Genomic DNA, 17,208 nt, shown 5'->3' with positions numbered 1-17,208 from the left:
ATAACGGAATACTACTGTGCTGTAAAAAATGAGGCTGATTTTTAGAAAAATATGCAAAGACTTGCATGAAATAATGAAGCGAAATGATCAGAAACAAGAGAACACTGTATACAGTAACAGCAACAGTTTGAAGAGTAACTGTGAATGATTATTCTGAGTAATATGAACATTCAAATCAACTAAAAAGGACTTATGAAGGAAAATGCTACCCATCTCCAGAAAAAGTACATATTGTATGGTTCTACATATATATCTATAGCAGATGTTGGCCTTTTCTAATGTTGGGTTCAGAGCAGAGATAGAGAGCCCAGAACTCAAAATGTATCAAAAACATAAATAAAATAAATTATTTAAAAATACCTTCCCCCTAACTATAACTTTCCATTAGTGTTAATGAGGATGATAACCTTTTCCCATTTACTTTATTAAAGATTTAGTCTCAATAAGTATATTTACTTACTTGGATGGATTTATGATCTCATCAGGATGGACACTTCATCTATTAGAGAAGATTACAACTCCTTCATACCATCCTGCACAAGACTCATCCACATTCACATCCTTCAATATTTTTCTAATTCATGAACTGCCATGGCTAAAAATCCTAATCTGGTGATGGGCCTTTCTGCACTTAGCTAAAATGGTCCTTGCACATTGTTAGAACTATGCCATTAGCAACTTTGCTCCACAGCCTTTGTTAGAAGCCAAAAGATGACTTTTGTAAAGGTTCAATACATTTAATAGTAACAACAAAAACATGCTGTACTGGTTTAACTCTTGTTATACCCGACACAAAAGTTACACAAGAACGTGGGTGAGGTGTATCACTTAAATTCTATGCTGAGAAATCATTCTCAGTTTTATTTTGCAGAGGCTTTCATTTTTCATAATACACCATGGAACCTGAGACATCTGTGCAATCTGATAATAGTAAAGCTGGAAGAGCTTCTGTATTTACACATGAGGAAACCAAGTTCCAGAATGAGGAAGGAACTTGTCCAAGGTCACAAAGCCACCTGGTGGCAACATCAAGCAGCACACAGTGCCCTTGTCTCTGCTAAGGCTCCTTCCATGACAACACACTTCTTCCCAGAAGTCAGATGAAGATCAAACAAAATGATGACTCCTACCTGCCAACCCTCCCCTTCCCCATTTAAGTATAAAACTATTGAGCTGCCAAAAATAATTTTTCTGACTAGTAAAGGTAAAATATTGATTATGAGAAAGTTTCTGATACGAAGTTGAGAAAAGACCAGTTCTAGAAAACCTTAAAAGCTTCAATATTATAAAAATGCCAGTTTTTTTGTACCCTGCTCAGAACTTTAATATTACTTAGTTCAAAGATCTAAATCCAAACATAGCTAATGGTATTATATTTAACCCCAAACAGACCACAATACACAATGCTCCCAAATTTTAACAGCAGTTCAAATTGAAGTCAGGGCTTTATTTCGTACATTTCATCCATAAGTCCATTACACGAGTTAATCATTGCCATTATCACTTAAATCCTGCAATCTCCAAACCAAGGAAATTGGAGATGATATATGTTTTAAGTCCTTGTCTAATGTCTCTTCATGGTGTGGAAGTGACCCTGGGTTCTTGAAGGCTGTGCAACTGGAGTGCAAGCTGGAAGGCTCCATGGATAGGACTGGTGATGAATGGATGGAGTGCCTGTTGTCCAAGGACAGGCTTATGTTTCTCAGAGGCATGTCACCAAAAGACTGGCCATTAGACAATTTTTTTTTCAGCCACAGTAACTCAGAAAGACTGTCAACTAAGTAAAGGGAACTTGATTAACTTTGATAGAGGAAGCACCTAAGCAGATGAAACCACAGATCCCAGAAGTATGAAAGTATGGCTTGAAAGACATTCCTCTCTTTTTTTGGGGAGCAAAAAGTTTTGGGGATATGTCTAATAGTTTGTGGCTTAATCAGCAAAAAGTGATGCTGGGACTAAAGGGATTTGGAGAGCTGCTGTGGCTTCTAAAATAACCAATTTCAGGTTATATATCCGAGAAGGGCACTCAAATCTTTCACAAGATGATTTTATGTCAGACTTTTAGATCTAGAAGAGTCTCTAGAGATCAATTAGTTCAACTCCTCCATTTTACAGATAACAACCCCACAGAAAAGTAACTTACTCAAGATCACACTATTAGTGAGCAGTGTAACTGGGATTGGAAGTCTACTGCAAAGAGACTACAGAAGGAAACTACATTTCAGTGGTGGAAAAATTTTCAGAAAAAAATAAATGAAAGATTACATACATACATATACACACACACACACACACACACACTCTCTCTCTCTCTCTATATATATACACACACACACACATAATCTTTCATTTATTTTTCCTAGAGAATGTGTGTGTGTACATATAGTGACAATGAATCATATATATATATAAAAAATACAGAGACAGGTCTCCAGTATATACACACATCTACACAGATGCATCACTCTCTTCCCTTAAAATAAAATGCTGTCTTTAAAGCTTCTTGAAAATGACTCAAATTAGGACTAGGGGATTTGATTCTGTTGCAGCTATAGCACGAATCTCGTAATAACAAAGAGACAGTACCCATCATAAAGTATAAAACACCTCCTTAGTCAGTCCCATTCAGTACATAGGCACTGACGTACAACCCTACATCTCTCCAGCTCTGACCTTATGTTTCAATTAATACACCTTTTAAAAAATCATGTTTTGTTATATATGGAAACAGTATGGCATAGTCAAACAAGCACTGGAATTGAAGTCACAGATCAAATTAAAATCCTACCTCTGACATTTAATAGATGATTGACCCTGACAGGCAAGCCATCTAATGTCTCTAAGCCTGTTTCCTCATTTGTAAAATGGACATAAATATACCTATCTCATAGTCATGATTCAAATTAGGTGAGGTATAAATGAGATAACATACAGTGGTACAAATTACTTGGTACAAACAATGGTCTTGGGTTTGTGCTTCTATTGACATGAGGCTGACACAACATTTGACCTTGACCAATGAAATCAGATTGAGCAGGTTTTCTAACTTATAGTTATTTGTTTGCTAGCCGAGTGCTAGATTTTGTGACATACACATTACACTGCTTTCTTGTGTTTTTAATTTTGTGATTTTTAAAAATGGACAAGGAAACATGCAAATATCGTAGCTCTTAAAGACATACTTCAATGATCGTTAGAGATATTATAAGAGCTAGTAATGTGGCAAAGTAAAGCATTTCAAGGATCACTAATGAAACAGGATCAGATGCCTTGAAGGGTAAAGGGAGGTGTGGTAGAAAATGAAAACAATGCCAAGAACTGACAAAATGTTGCTTCGAAGCAGCCTAACTAATAATCCTCAGAAAACAAGCATGCCTTCCTGAGGTCCCTGGCAGCTGGAAGGGTGGTTATTGATTCCTCTACAGTGTGAAACGGGCTTTATGAAGCTGGAAGAACAACAATATGACCAGTGTAAAACAAACAACCAAAACCACCATTCCCACCACCCTACTCCCACTCTCAGCTGCTATTGTGCCTCTGCCATGATGAAAAAATGCTTGTCCCGGGCAAGACAAAGACCAAAGAACTGCAAATTGGAAAAAGGTAACTTTTACTTATGAAATGAACTCTTTCACTGAGGGTTATGCTGAAATTGTTGTCAGAAGACGTTTCAGAGCCTATAAGATTTGAACATCTTCACTAGACTGTAGAACAGCCATCCAAAAAATGTTTTGGGGATTTTTAGTTTTTACTTCCAGTGAGCCTGAAAGTTTTCTTCTCACTGAGGGAAGGATAAATACTGATAACTACTGTTATTCCAATAAGCAGAATTGTTCCAGAATCTCAAAATTTCCCAAATAGAGAAGGAATATTGCAACATGGCTCTTCACCACGCCACGTGTCATGAAAAGCTGAACACAAGAGATGGAGGTAAACATACTACAATGGCCTACAAATTTTTCCAATTTAAACTCTACTTGAAAACCTATGAGCTAAAGGCTAAGTCTTGGGAAAATGGACCATTCATCAAAGTTATACATAACATCCAATGTAATAGAAGTGTGGTTTCACGATGAAGAATTAAAGAATGTGTCAAAATTGTATAAACTCAATGAAAGTCAATAAATTTAATTATTTTTACTTTATCCCAAGTAATTCACATGGGACAATACATAAGGCACTTTGTAAACCTTAAAGTGCTATATAAAGGTTAGCTGTTTTTGTTATTACTCAAATGGTCTGCACAACTTCCAGGACCTTAGGTAAAAGAACATTCACATTGTCTAGTTTTCAGTGGTTCTGAAGTTGGAATAACTTTGTATTAAGTTTCTGATAGCTTGTATATGTGATCTAATTATACCACAGCACACATACTGAATAAAGTAAAATGAAGTCAGCAAACTCCATTTCTGTACCAAAGTATGGACCCCATCCCAAATAAGCTTTTTGCCCTGGGTATTTTCTTTTAAATTGCTAAACTGATGTTTTATCAAATACTTTCCCTCTGAACCACTAAAGGCCCTTTAAACAGTATTGCTGTCACTTTCAATTATGATTTTTCTATATGGTGGCTCTTTCCCCTATAATTCAATTTTTATTCTCCCCCAGTACAGACATTAATCTTGCCTTCCTGCACAACGGTGTTTCATTACATAGGCACAGCAATTCAAAACCAAAAGGTACAATCAATAATATTTTCTTCATTTAGAGTCCAGGAGGCCTGGGGATTTTTTTAAACATCCCCTATCTTAGACACACAATTTGGCTCATATCATAAAACAAAAATGGCTAGTTGGCTCAAAAAGGGTATAAGACAGAAATTTATTTTCCAGGCACAATGCCTCCCTCACCTACCCAGGGAACAGAAATACTTGCATACTTTGATATTATGATGCAAAAATGCACCTTTTGTTTTCCTGAAAGTGTATTTTCCCCACCTCTTAAATCCTAGACCTCATCCTAACTTGGAATGGAAAACAACACCCCCTCCACCTCCCCCCACCTCTCTCATCCTGTCTAACTCATCATACACCCAAAACCAAAGTCAAATGTGAATTCTAGGGTTTTATACAAAAAAAAAAACCATTTTGCAAAACTAGGTCTTCTATTTTACTGCATATATCAAATAGTTATCTAAACAGTGATATTATTCACACAACAGAAGGGGGGGTTAAAATGAGCTTTTTATTAGAATGCAATAGTTGGATTTCAAGAGGGATGCCCTACAGAATGTTCTTAAATTAAATACCTAACTGTGGCCAATGGGAAAATCAGATTAGTGGAAATCTGCCAGTAATCCCCTCACATACTTGTATGTTTGTGTGTACATATATACATTTGTATATCTATATATACACGTGTATATATGTCATATATGTACATATATGTGTGTACATATATTCATATACATGCACACACATATTTATATATATATATAGTAATGCATTCATAGCAGAACTAATTCTGGCACCAATAAAAACAAAACAAAACAAAAAATTAGGTAACTCCTGCCACTTTAGAACAATCTGAAGGAGAACAAGAAAAGTAGACTCAATCCTTCTCAATGTTTCTGTGGACTAAAAGGAAGAACCCAAAACTAACAATGTAAGCAACCCTGACTTTAAGGATGGGGTATCTATAGCTCTACCCAAAATGAAACACTGAAGTGATGCGATGAGAGGAACATGCTTGGTATGTATGGACCAAAGGAGATGGGTGGGCAGGAAGAAAAAAAAGAAATTCAGGACTAGGCAGTCTTTTATATACTACCTAAAGCATATCCATCTGGTGCTTTTGCTGCTGACATCTGACAAGAGCACACACTAGGATAGCTCACAGTTCTGTCCATCAATAACAAACAGTAGGAAAAGAAAAACAAACAAAATAAAAACCCCCCCACCCTCTCAATTCCCCCCTCCCCCCACCCCAAACCAACCTTCTTGGCTTTGCCACAATCTATCTCCTCACTCTTTTCAATAGCATGCAGCTTTCCTGAGTTTCTAGTTTTGTTTTATTTTTCAGTTTTTTTTCTTGTTTTGTTCTTTTGATAAGTGTCCTAGTTTCTGAAAACTTAAAAGTAAGCAACATGCTCTCTGCTGGAGGAATGTGGCTGAGGCAGCGGCTGCTCAATGTTCAGTAATTTCAGGGCTAGACCTTCAAGCTTCTCATGAAGTCTGTCCAACAAATCCAGCTGAAAGTAAGACGTCTATGCCATGGGTTCCTACTAATGATGCCTTCCCCAGCACAAACCGGTCCAGGAGAAATCATGCCCAACTGGAATACTTGAGTTTGCACTTCTTTATCACTAACTCCATTATTATGAGCTGATTAAAAAATATTTCAATCTGTAAGATTGCCATGAGGGGAGGCAGTCAGAAATGGGTGGGAGGATGGGGGTGGGGGTGGGGGTGAAGACCAAAAAAAAAAAAATCCAACCCACTAAACACATCTGTATCTGCAATCACTGGTTCTGATTTCACTATTCACACAAGGGCATTCTTGGTCTCCAGTGCATCTCACATGTTCTTGTGACTGGCAAGGTACTAACGTGAAAGAAACCAAAAGCAGAACAAGTCCATTTAGTCCCAATTTTGTGCTGGTGATGTGAAACTAACGACAAAAACAAAACCAAAAAACCCCCAAGTAACCTTCCCCCCGAGCCAAAGTAACGTTAATTCCACCCCTTCTGCCCTTCACCACCAGCCAATCTTGAGAATTTCCTAGCCAAAGTATCAAAAAGTTCTGTTTTCACAACCCAGCTGTTATTCTCATATCATGAAAGCAGTAGCACTGTGAAGTTGAGAATTGGTCATCTTGCTTCCTTCAAAAAAGGGGAGAGGGCATATCCAGCTGTTGGGCTAAAGCAGGTCCCACACTGTACTGTGGCATAAAAAAGGGATGGCAGACAGAGGGAAATCTTCCACTTGGGCTTTGCTTTTGCATTATTTCCATGTGGCAGACTGAGGGATGGATCGTGGTGGAATCATGTCTAACAGATATTCACGTTGACGGTCTAATGCCGAAGAACTTTTATGTACTGCTAAACTAGGGTTAACAAAAGTAAGAGTGCCACCTGAAACAGAAAAAAAGAAAATCATTAGGCAATTCTTTAAAAAGGCCTCCACAAAGAATAGATTACATACCTTTCATGAGCTCCTGGCAAACTCTCCCCAAAAGTGATACTGTCAAACAAAGTTTAAAATCCATCTCACCTATGCAGAATGCAATCGTAATAAGCACTTGACTATATCACTGGAAGTGCTTAAAAATAGAACCAGAGTTGGAAGGATCTCCTTAGAGCTGAGAATCTTAAACATTTTTGTTTTATGTCATGGCCCCCTTAAGGCAATCTGGTTAAACTTATCCCTTCTGAAAACAGTTTTCAAATGCATAAAATAAAATACACAGGATTACAAAGGAGATCAATTATATTGAAATAACAATTATCAGAATGTTTAAAACATAAAAGTTAAAAGACTCTCAGAGGTTAGAAACCCCTGCCTTAGAAGCAGGTATTGAATCTCTCCCTGAAGATTTCTAGGGAGAGACTTAGTGGGAAGAGCATCCTACCCACCGTCAGTTGGCCTGGTTTCAAATTCTGGCTCTGACACTGACCAGTCCTGTGACCATGAAAAAGTCATTTCACTTGACTGAGATTCCACTGATTTCATTTCTTCATATATAAGATGGTGACCATAATACCGGCACTGCTTCTCTTACAGGGTTATGAGGATGGTAGGGCTTTGTAAACCTTAAAGGGCTACAGAAATGTTATCATCTACTCTCATCCTTTTTTATAACTGGAGTCTAGTAAGAATAATATATCATAGAAGAATAAACACAGATTAGAAAGATTTTATTCTTGGCATTTATTCTGTCCTTTAATTTCTTACAAAAGACATCATTTTGAATGGCAAAAACCAAGCTCTCCAGGTACCAAAGCACTTCTTTGAGAATGACAAGATTTCTTATTTGCAAGTTGTTTTCCCAGCTGGACTATAAACCCTTTAAAATGAGAAAATGTGTCTTGAAACCTGTTGTTAACACTATGCTACATGGTAAACAGTAAAGGTGAGTGGGTTTATTAGACTGATGATATCCACTAAAGGATTCACACTCTAAATACATGAGAGCCATGGTAATCATCATTTAACTACAGATATATTATAGTTGGTTCAAGAGAAGAAAAGTGCTGGATGGATCACAACACTAAGACATTCATAAAATGGATAATAATACTACCTTCCAAAAGCAAATGTAGAATTACACCATCTCAGAGTGGGAAGGGGTCTCAGAGGTTATCTATCTAGTCTAGTCTGATCCCTTACCTACAGTATAAATTTCCTCTAGAGAATTACCAACAAACTGTCACCTAGTTTCTGTTTATGATATCTCCAAGTAACAAGGAAGGTTCCCAAGGAAGTTAATTTTTTACCTACAGAATAGAAGTAGATGGAAAATGGAGAATTCAATCAAATTGTCACTTATTAAACGTATACTATATGTAATATCCTGTGCTTTGAACTCACCAATTTAGGCAAAGCTAAAAATCTGTTCAGAACTATGAGGAAGTCTACTTTTAACCAAGCTAATAACATCAAAGTAGCATTTGCAATGAACTATCATGTTATTTCCTTAGCCTCTCTCCTGCTCAAAAAGCACCAGGGGCTTCTTACCCTACTCTACTCCACACTCAGACCCTAATAGTTTCCTAATCTTCACAATGCACAAGATTATTCTGAAGAAAATGTTTTAACCTTTACTGTCTATGAGGGGATTTAGGATGGGTGGGTTGGTGCATGGGTCACACAGGTCGAAAAAGAAAAGAGATCCTCTGATTTAGTACAAGAGCTCTGAAAATCCAATGTCTTCCCTCATCGCTCTCTTCAAGGTAGAGCCATTAAAGGGTTAAGGAAAGAACCCATTCAATTCAAGAATTGAAAATATGCAAACAGATAAATCTACTAATTCAAATTTCAAATGGCTAAGAGAGGAAGTGATAATTTAGAAGTCCAGGTGCAGCATTCATCTCAGACCCTGCTGAGATTGTTCCTCTATTTTTTCCAGCCTTCTTCTGTATATGCTTTATCTTTCTCTACTCCACACTCCAACTCATTGCGGCCATCTAGGTCTCTCCCTTACCCATAGTCTCTTCACTATTTTTTTTTTTTGGTTAGGCAATGGGGCTCAGTGACTTGCCCAGGGTCACACAGCTAATAAGTGCGATTCAGGTCCTCCTGAATCCAGGGCCGGTGCTCTATCTACCGCACCACCTAGCTGCCCCCGTCTCTTCACTATTAAAGTTCAAGGTAGTATTTCTCCAAACTGGCCAGCTACGGAATGAAGAGAGCACTGGATTTTATGCCTGAATACCTGGGATCAATTCCTAGCTTTGTCACCTGTGCAACTTTAGGTCAGTCACTGTACTTCTTAGGGCCTCAGCTTCCTTTGTCCTTAAAATGAGGGGGAAGAAGTGTTTAGACGATGATCCCTAAGTCCTTCTAGATCTAAAAGCCTAAGATACCAAGTATGTTGAACGGGGGTGGGAGGTAGGAAGATGATGTATGTGCACTGAATAAAATCTCAAAAGAGTAATGTCTATCAAAAACAAGATGTTAAAAACCTACCTGTATTGATGGGAGTCTTCTTCCAGTTAGTGGTAGCATTGCCCTTGCTGACAGGTCTCTCGGCATGCTTACCTGGCCTGGTAACAAGTGCTGCAGCAGCTGCAGTATTTTGCAGTTTAGGTGACTGGCTAAATGTGTGTAAGACTCCTCGGGGAGCCCCTGGGGGGCCTCGGGCCAGTTGGCTAGAAGTCTAGCATAAGAAAAGAAACAACCAGAAGGGATTTCATAAAGCTCAATACAACTCTGAGAACTTCCATCCTCTGCTGCACCCCCTTATCCCAACCCAGCCAAATCATTCTGTCAGTTAAAAAACTGGAGACCTCAGAACCTATACCAAGAGGAGGGAAAAAGAGAAAACAGCACATAATATTTGTGTGATTAATCCATCCTAGATGTGGGGCAGGAAGGGCTTGTGCCATCACGGGTGAGCTGAGAGCAGCTAAGGGAGGAGCTAGGTTAGTTTCCCCCAGAATCTCAGTTCTGACTTGCAGTACAGCCCCACTACTCCAGTTGCAGGCCTCTCCTGAGTAGAATGCCAACTTAGGCCATGGTTTTATGATCTGCACAAAAGGGTACCTGAAAAGGAAATGACCTAAGGCTCCTGGAATGTTGCTCTCTACGTCTGTAGACTTGTATCCTCATCCTGTAGTCCCTGTCACATACTCTGCCCAAATGACATGCCCCTTTACCTCCTGGCCCTCTCTCATTCCTGTATTCATCTGTCATACCTGGTAAGGACTCATCTGCCTCTTTTCAAATTTTTTCAAGTCCCCTTTCAAGGCTCAACTCAGAATTCTTCCTACTCCATGAAGACTCCCTAGACGACCACCACCACCACCACCACCGTAACCTATTAATCCAAGTCAAAATCTCTCGTCATGTTTCTCATAGCACTAGGCTCAGACGTCCTATTTAGAGTTCACAGTTAAAAAAAAAATACACACACACACACATTTTGTGTTTGTTCTTCTCCTCACAAAATTATAACATTTTTGAGAGTAAGACCTACACTGTATCTCTTTGTATTTCCACCACCTAGTATAGGGCCTTGCATATGGTGGGTATTTTGTAAGTTTGTTGAATTAAATTTGAGGACAATTAGAAATCTAAATATAATTAACCTAAAATGCAGGATGCTGCAATTTCCTCAACAGAAAAGAACTGTGCTAAAATCTTAGTAAATTTCCTCAAAAAGCTCTAGAGTACAAACACTTGAATCTTAAGTCTTCGAAAAAATTCCTGGAAAGAGGGGAGATATAAAGAAACTGAATCACAAGTGCCTCACTGTTTCCATATCAAACAGGAGAAAGGATTTTAGGACACCATCATTATGGACCAAAAAATTAGCATAATTTGGGAAAGACCTTCAAATTCCCTGGTAAAGATATGCCACATAGACATAATGAAATCATCTGTTTCATATTAATATCTGTCTATTTATATATCTTTCAAGACAATGCCCTTTAGATTGGATACTTCAGCAAATCTAACAAGTAGTTATTTTGTAGTTCAACTTTACCCTCACAAAAAGATTTTGTTTTTCAAAGTAGCACTTTTTGTCCTCTATATTGTGAAAATTTGAAGTTCAACATTTGAATTCCAAATTAGCATTTTCAAAAAATAAAATGCAAACACTGAATATTACATAAAGCAATCACTAACTCAGTGACAGGCAGAACAACAAGCTCTTCCAATGGTTAAGCCAGGTTTGAAACAATTCACTATAGAAATTAGGTGGATATAAAATCCACCTAGTGTTGGGTTCTTTCAGATCAATTTACGACACATGAAAGATAGCCTCTGAATTACAATCTTGGGATGTCCTGAATGAAGCCACCTCAGGAGTACTGGACAAAATTGGCTGAAAATTTCCCACTACTCTTGAGAATTTGTTCCAAGCTCAGCCTACAGTACAACAGAAAAACTCATCTTACTCTATAAGGATCAGAATTTAAGAATACCTAGAAGGATCAAAGTACATTTTGGTGTCAACTGACACTACATACAACTGAGTCAAATCTTACTGAGGGTCCAGAAAGTAATGGTTCTGTGGTGGTAGTTGTAAAGTCTCCCTGCTTACCTGTTTCAGTGAATGATGTTGAGTCATTGGCTCTGGCTTGGTCTGCACTGGAGAAGATGTCTGTTGTAATATCCGCTGTTCAATCTCTTGCTCTTGCTGCAAAGCCTTCACAAAAGCAGCCTTTAGGCGATTGGTATGTTCAGCCTTCAGTGCCTTTTTCTGATTTGATGTCATACAAGTTTCACACATGATGGTTCCATTTTTTTCCTCTCGCCATCGGCAGGTAAAATCAGTCTTACATTGAGCACACATGTAGGGCTCATGGGATAAAGTTGCAGTTGAAGTTTTGCCTGGGGAAATCAGATTATTTTGAAGCTTAGGTCGACAAAGAACATTTCTTTTAAAAAAATGTATCTAGCTAAAAATGTACAACTCCCACTTCTATAGCACTTTAAGGTTTATAAAATACTCTTTTTAACAACTTAGTTCATGTAAGTAGTATAGTCACTACAATTTTTAAGATAAGAAAACAGAGGCCTAGAGAAGTAAAATGATTTGTTCCAGATCACATAGATAAGTAGTAACAGAGCCAAAATTTGAACTAGGTCTCAATAGCAAAGGCAGTGCTTTTCCCTCTAGACTTGTTGCCTTTCTGACTTGATTAGAGACTAAAAACTGAAATGCATATTTCCTCAAAAATGAATATTCATGGAGAACAGTTTCAATTACTGATTCCCTCCAAATTTAGCATTTAAGATTCCATTGGCCTTGGAAAAATGCCCTCTTTTCAGTGTTCTTGCAGTGGCAGCTTGATGAAGACTTCTAGGTTAGGAATAAAAAAAGAACTGGATTTAATTCTTCTCTCACACTTACTAGAAGGGTGACCCTGGACAAAACACTTCATTTCCATGAGATTGTTTTCTCCTTTATAAAATGCAGAAAATGGTCTTATTACTCATATCATAAGTGTGTTGTAAGGAAAAGGTTTCTTAAATCTATGTACTATGAAAACATGAGTTATTATTATGATGAGTACTCATTTTAAAACTCTTTTATATGCCACATCTTCTACTTAGGTATCTCCAGGAGTCCTTACTCAAAAAGACTTATAGGCTTCAAGACTGTGAGAACTAGAAAGGATGTTAGAGAAAGAGATCCAAGATGGCAGAGTGCAGTTTAGCACTTTGATACAACCCTCCACAAAGATCTAGGAACACAATAGATTGAAAACTAATTGGAAATCTAAGAAAAAAGCCACAGTGAGCCACAGTTTGAACCTACAGTAGCATAGGGTGACAGGACTTCACAAATGGGAATAGGATCTGGTCAGGGGTGCGCAGTCATGGAATATTCCAGTATATAGGAACTGAAGAGGGCTGAGGATGTACACCCAAACAAAAAGATGTGCCAGATTAATGGAGGGTTCCCAATTTGGTGAAGAATGTGAGAACAGGTGCCAATGGGCCATTTTCTTGTTTATTACCCAATTGTGGGTCAGAGACACAGGGAAAACTGAGAATGGAATCTACATTTAGGGTGGTGTCCCAGGGTCCCCAAGCTGTATACTCTACTAAGAACAAGTTTAGAAGCAAACAGTAAACTGTATGGCTCTAACCCTAGGTGATGAGCAAGGCTCAGTTCCAGCCTCCAACCCAGTCTAAAACCTCTGGCAGAATAACCAGGGAAGGAATCTCAAACCAAAGGGAAATCTGCAGTTTCTGTCACTGTCAATACGCAGAACTTTGCAGCTGGCTAACAATGGCTGAGTCCAACAGCAATTCAGAGTGTGAGCCCTGGTACATCCTACCAACCTGGAAAGGCTTCATGGAGAGGACTGAAGATGAATGAATTGAGTACCTATTGTCCAAGGACAGACTTATGTGAAGCATGTCACCAAAAGACTGGCCACCAGGTAATTTTTTTCAGCCAAAGTAACTCAGAAAGATTTCCAACTAAACAGAGGGAACTTGATCGGCTTTGATAGAGGGAACACCTACACAGATGAAACCATGGATCCCAGAAGTTATTGAAGTATGGCTTGAAAGACATTCCTCCTTTTGGGGAGCAAACAGGTCAAACAGATATAAAGGCTAAATAAAAATTTGTATGCACCTCCTGACACAGTGTTGTAAAAAAAAAAATAAGATTATATTGTTTGCTAATTCTGCCAGTCTACTTATGTTAGGACTGGGGTCTATGCAATTCTAAAGAGAACATCTGAACTGGGCTTTTGTTTTCTTGAGTCCTTCTTTCTCGGGGTATTGACTGTGGTGTTATTCCATGATCTCAAGGACAGCTTGGACTGTGCACCTGCTGGCTGTCAGTGTACCCAAATCAGTCTGATTCAATGCAAAGTCTAAGCACTGCTCTCCTCATTTGAGCTCTGCAAGTTTCAGACCCGTGTTTGTGTCTGTTCAACGTTCCTTTGGATTTCCCCTTGTTTGGAAGTTCTAGTAGACTGGTACTAGACTCAGTCACTGTATATTAGATTTGGAGGCAAGACTCCATGTGGTGCAGAGGAAAAAACACCAGATGATGAGCAGATGGACTTCAGAAAAACTTGGAAAGACCTTTATGGACTGATACTGTGTGAAGTGAGCAGAACCAGGAGAACATTGCACACAGTAACAGCCATGTTGTTTGATGACTAACTTTGATAAGACTTAGCTCTTCTCAGCAATGCAAGGATCTAAGATATCTCCAAGGGTCTCATGATGGAAAATGCTATCCCCATCCAACGAAAGAACTATGGAATTTGAATGCAGATTGAAGCATATTATTGGCTATTTTTTTCCTTCTGTTGTATTTTGTTTCCTCTTTGTGGTGGTTCCTCCTATTAGTTCTAATTCTTACTTACAACATCACTAATGTGAAAATATGTTTAATAAGAATACACACACACACGTATCCTACATCAGATTGCACACTGTTTTGGGGAGGGAGGCGAGAAGGGAGGAGGAGAAAAATTTAAAACTCAAAAGCTTATGGAAGTGATTGTTGATAACTCAGAAAGAAAGAAAGAAAGAAAGAAAGAAAGAAAAAGAAAGAAAGAGCACTAGATTTAGTACCAGAAGACTACCATTCTTTCCTGCTTTATTTCTTATCACCTGTGTGACCTAGAGGTGAGCAGAAACTCTGAAATGCAAACACAGCAATCAAGAAAAATACAAAAAAGGAAACGTGTGTTAGCTCATATGGAACAAGACAAATTGCTTACATTTTAATATGGGGATATGATACACCCATCCCCTGAAAACTCTATCATCATTAGGGATGTTTAATTTAGAAGTTTAATTAGACAGAAGGCCTGGGACGAGGGTGGGGTTGGTTCTGTTACATTCTAACCTTAAAAAGGAAGAGAAAGAAGAACACATTGGGGTGTGCGGAATAGAAGAGGAAGGATGGTGAAAATGATTTCACATAATTGGAGTGTTCAAGCAGAGGTCTACACAAACCAGGAGGAAGTCAGGGAGCAGGCAACACTTGAGCCTCAATCTTATGTAAGCTGGTCAAAAAAGGGATGAATATACATACACACATATATACATACATATATACAAAACTGGATACAAATACATGTCACAGAGCAGGAAAAAAGGAGGGAAAGGGAAGATGTGAAGGAAGTGAGTAAAAGGGAGGTAGGTAATAGGAAGAGGAATCAAATAGAACAAATTCTTAAAAAAGTGAATGAAGTGGGGGTAGAACCAAGATGGTGGAGAAAAGCAGTGACTTGCTTGAGCTCTCCCCCAAACCCCTCCAAATACCTGCAAAAAATTACTCTAGGGGCAGCTAAGTGGCACAGTGGATAGAGCATCCACCCTACAGTGAGGAAGACTTGAGTTCAAATCTGGCTTCACATACATACTAGCTTTGTGACTCGAGGCAAGTCACTTAACCCCAATTGTCTGACCAAAAAAAAAAAAGACTCTAAACAAATTCTAGAGCAGCAGAATCTACAAAAAGATAGAGTGAAACAAGTTTCCAATGCAAAACAACCTGGAAGGGCAAGAGGAAAGGTCTGTTGTGCTGGGCTGGGAGATGAATGCAGTTCAGTGTGGGCCACGCAGGCAAAGACAGGGCCCAGCAAACCCAGAGCCGGCCTCCAGGGACTAAATCAAAGGAAGCTGTGGTGGTTTCTAAACTTCTTAACCCACAAATGCCAAAGACAAATCAGAGGTCAGTGGGAAAGGTCTGTTGGAGCAGAGAGAGAGGAGCACGGTCCAGCCCTAGCCCTAGTGCAGCCCTGGAGTGCTGGCCGCAGCAGTCTCGTCCCACAGATGGTAGGGGTATCAAACAGCTGATCCAGAGGGAGACTGCAGGGATCTCTTTACTGCTGCTGAGGTAGGATTCTCTTGCTTTGCCTATACTTGGATCTGGGTCACAGGCCTGGGGAGAGGAGGAGTGTTGGCATGGTAGAGCTTGTGGTAGCAGTGAAGAGAGAATCCTCATAGTTCCAAGGCAGAAAAGAGCTTTTGTGGTCACTCACAGACCACAGTACAGGCCAGGACAGTAGTAAACACCTCTCCTTTGATCATATCACCTTGGAAAAACTGAAAATTTGCAGGTCCCTAGAAGTACTTCTGAAAACGGCTGCACAAAATCCCTGAAGCTTTGTACAATACACCCTCCACACTGGAAGTAGAGCCCTACCTTAACAAAGAGTTTAAAAGTCAAATAATTGGCTGGGAACGTGAGCAGAAAAAAACCTCAAAAATATAGAGTCTTACTTTGGTAACAAAGAAGATCAAAACATAGAACCAGAAGAAGACAACAAAGTCAAAGCTTCTATATCCAAAGCCTCCAAGAAAAATATGAAACAGCTTCAGGCCATGAAAGAGTTCAAAAAAGATTTTGAGAAGCGAGTAACAGAAGCAGAGGAAAAACTAGGAAGAGAAATGAGAGTGATGCAAGAAAATCATGAAAAATGAGCCAACAGATTGCTAAAGGAGACCCCCAAAAATACTGAAGAAACTGACACCTTAAAAAAAACAGATTAACTCAAATGGCAAAAGAGGTCCAAAAAAGCCATGAGAAGAATGCCTTAAAAAGCAGAATTGGCCAAATGGAAAAGGAGGTCCAAAAGCTCACTGAAGAAAATAATTCCTTAAAAATTAGAATGGCACAAATGGAAGCCAATGACTTTATGAAAAATCAAGAAATAATAAAACAAAACCAAAAGAATAAAAAAATAGAAGACAATGTGAAATATCTGATTGGAAAAATAATTGACCTGGAAAACAGATCCAGGAGAGATAATTTTTAAATTACTGGACTACCTGAAAGTCATGATAAAAAAAAAAAGCCTAGACATCACCTTTCAAGAGATTATACAGGAAAACTGCCCTAATATTCTAGAACAAGAAAGTAAAATAAAAACTGAAAGAATCCACAGATCACCTCCTGAAAGAAATCCCAAGGTGAAAACTCCCAGGAATACTATAGCCAAATTCCAGAGTTCCCAGGTCGAGGAGAAAATATTGCAAGCAGCCAGAAAAAAACAATTCAAATATGGTGGAGTCACAGTTGGGATAATACAAGATTTAGCAGCTTCTACATTAAAGG

At 38.7% G+C, this 17,208-nt stretch overlaps 1 protein-coding gene across 1 annotated transcript in view; it reads right to left on the bottom strand.

Moving 5' to 3' along the window:
* Positions 1-1,426: 1,426 nt before the first annotated feature.
* GATAD2A (GATA zinc finger domain containing 2A) overlaps positions 1,427-17,208 on the bottom strand; it is a 218,302-nt gene continuing 202,520 nt past the window's right edge. The window contains 3 exon segments of the mRNA XM_078154032.1: positions 1,427-7,072; positions 9,627-9,816; positions 11,707-11,996. Of these exon segments, the coding sequence (XP_078010158.1) occupies positions 6,942-7,072; positions 9,627-9,816; positions 11,707-11,996 (611 nt within the window). The 3' untranslated portion in view covers positions 1,427-6,941.

Source organism: Phascolarctos cinereus, unplaced genomic scaffold (assembly GCF_003287225.1).
Source record: "Phascolarctos cinereus isolate Bilbo 61053 unplaced genomic scaffold, phaCin_HiC Scaffold_4;HRSCAF=312, whole genome shotgun sequence".
NCBI lineage: Eukaryota > Metazoa > Chordata > Mammalia > Diprotodontia > Phascolarctidae > Phascolarctos > Phascolarctos cinereus.
The sequence above is the reverse complement of the archived record's forward strand: the minus strand, read 5'-3'. Positions and strand labels throughout refer to the sequence as shown.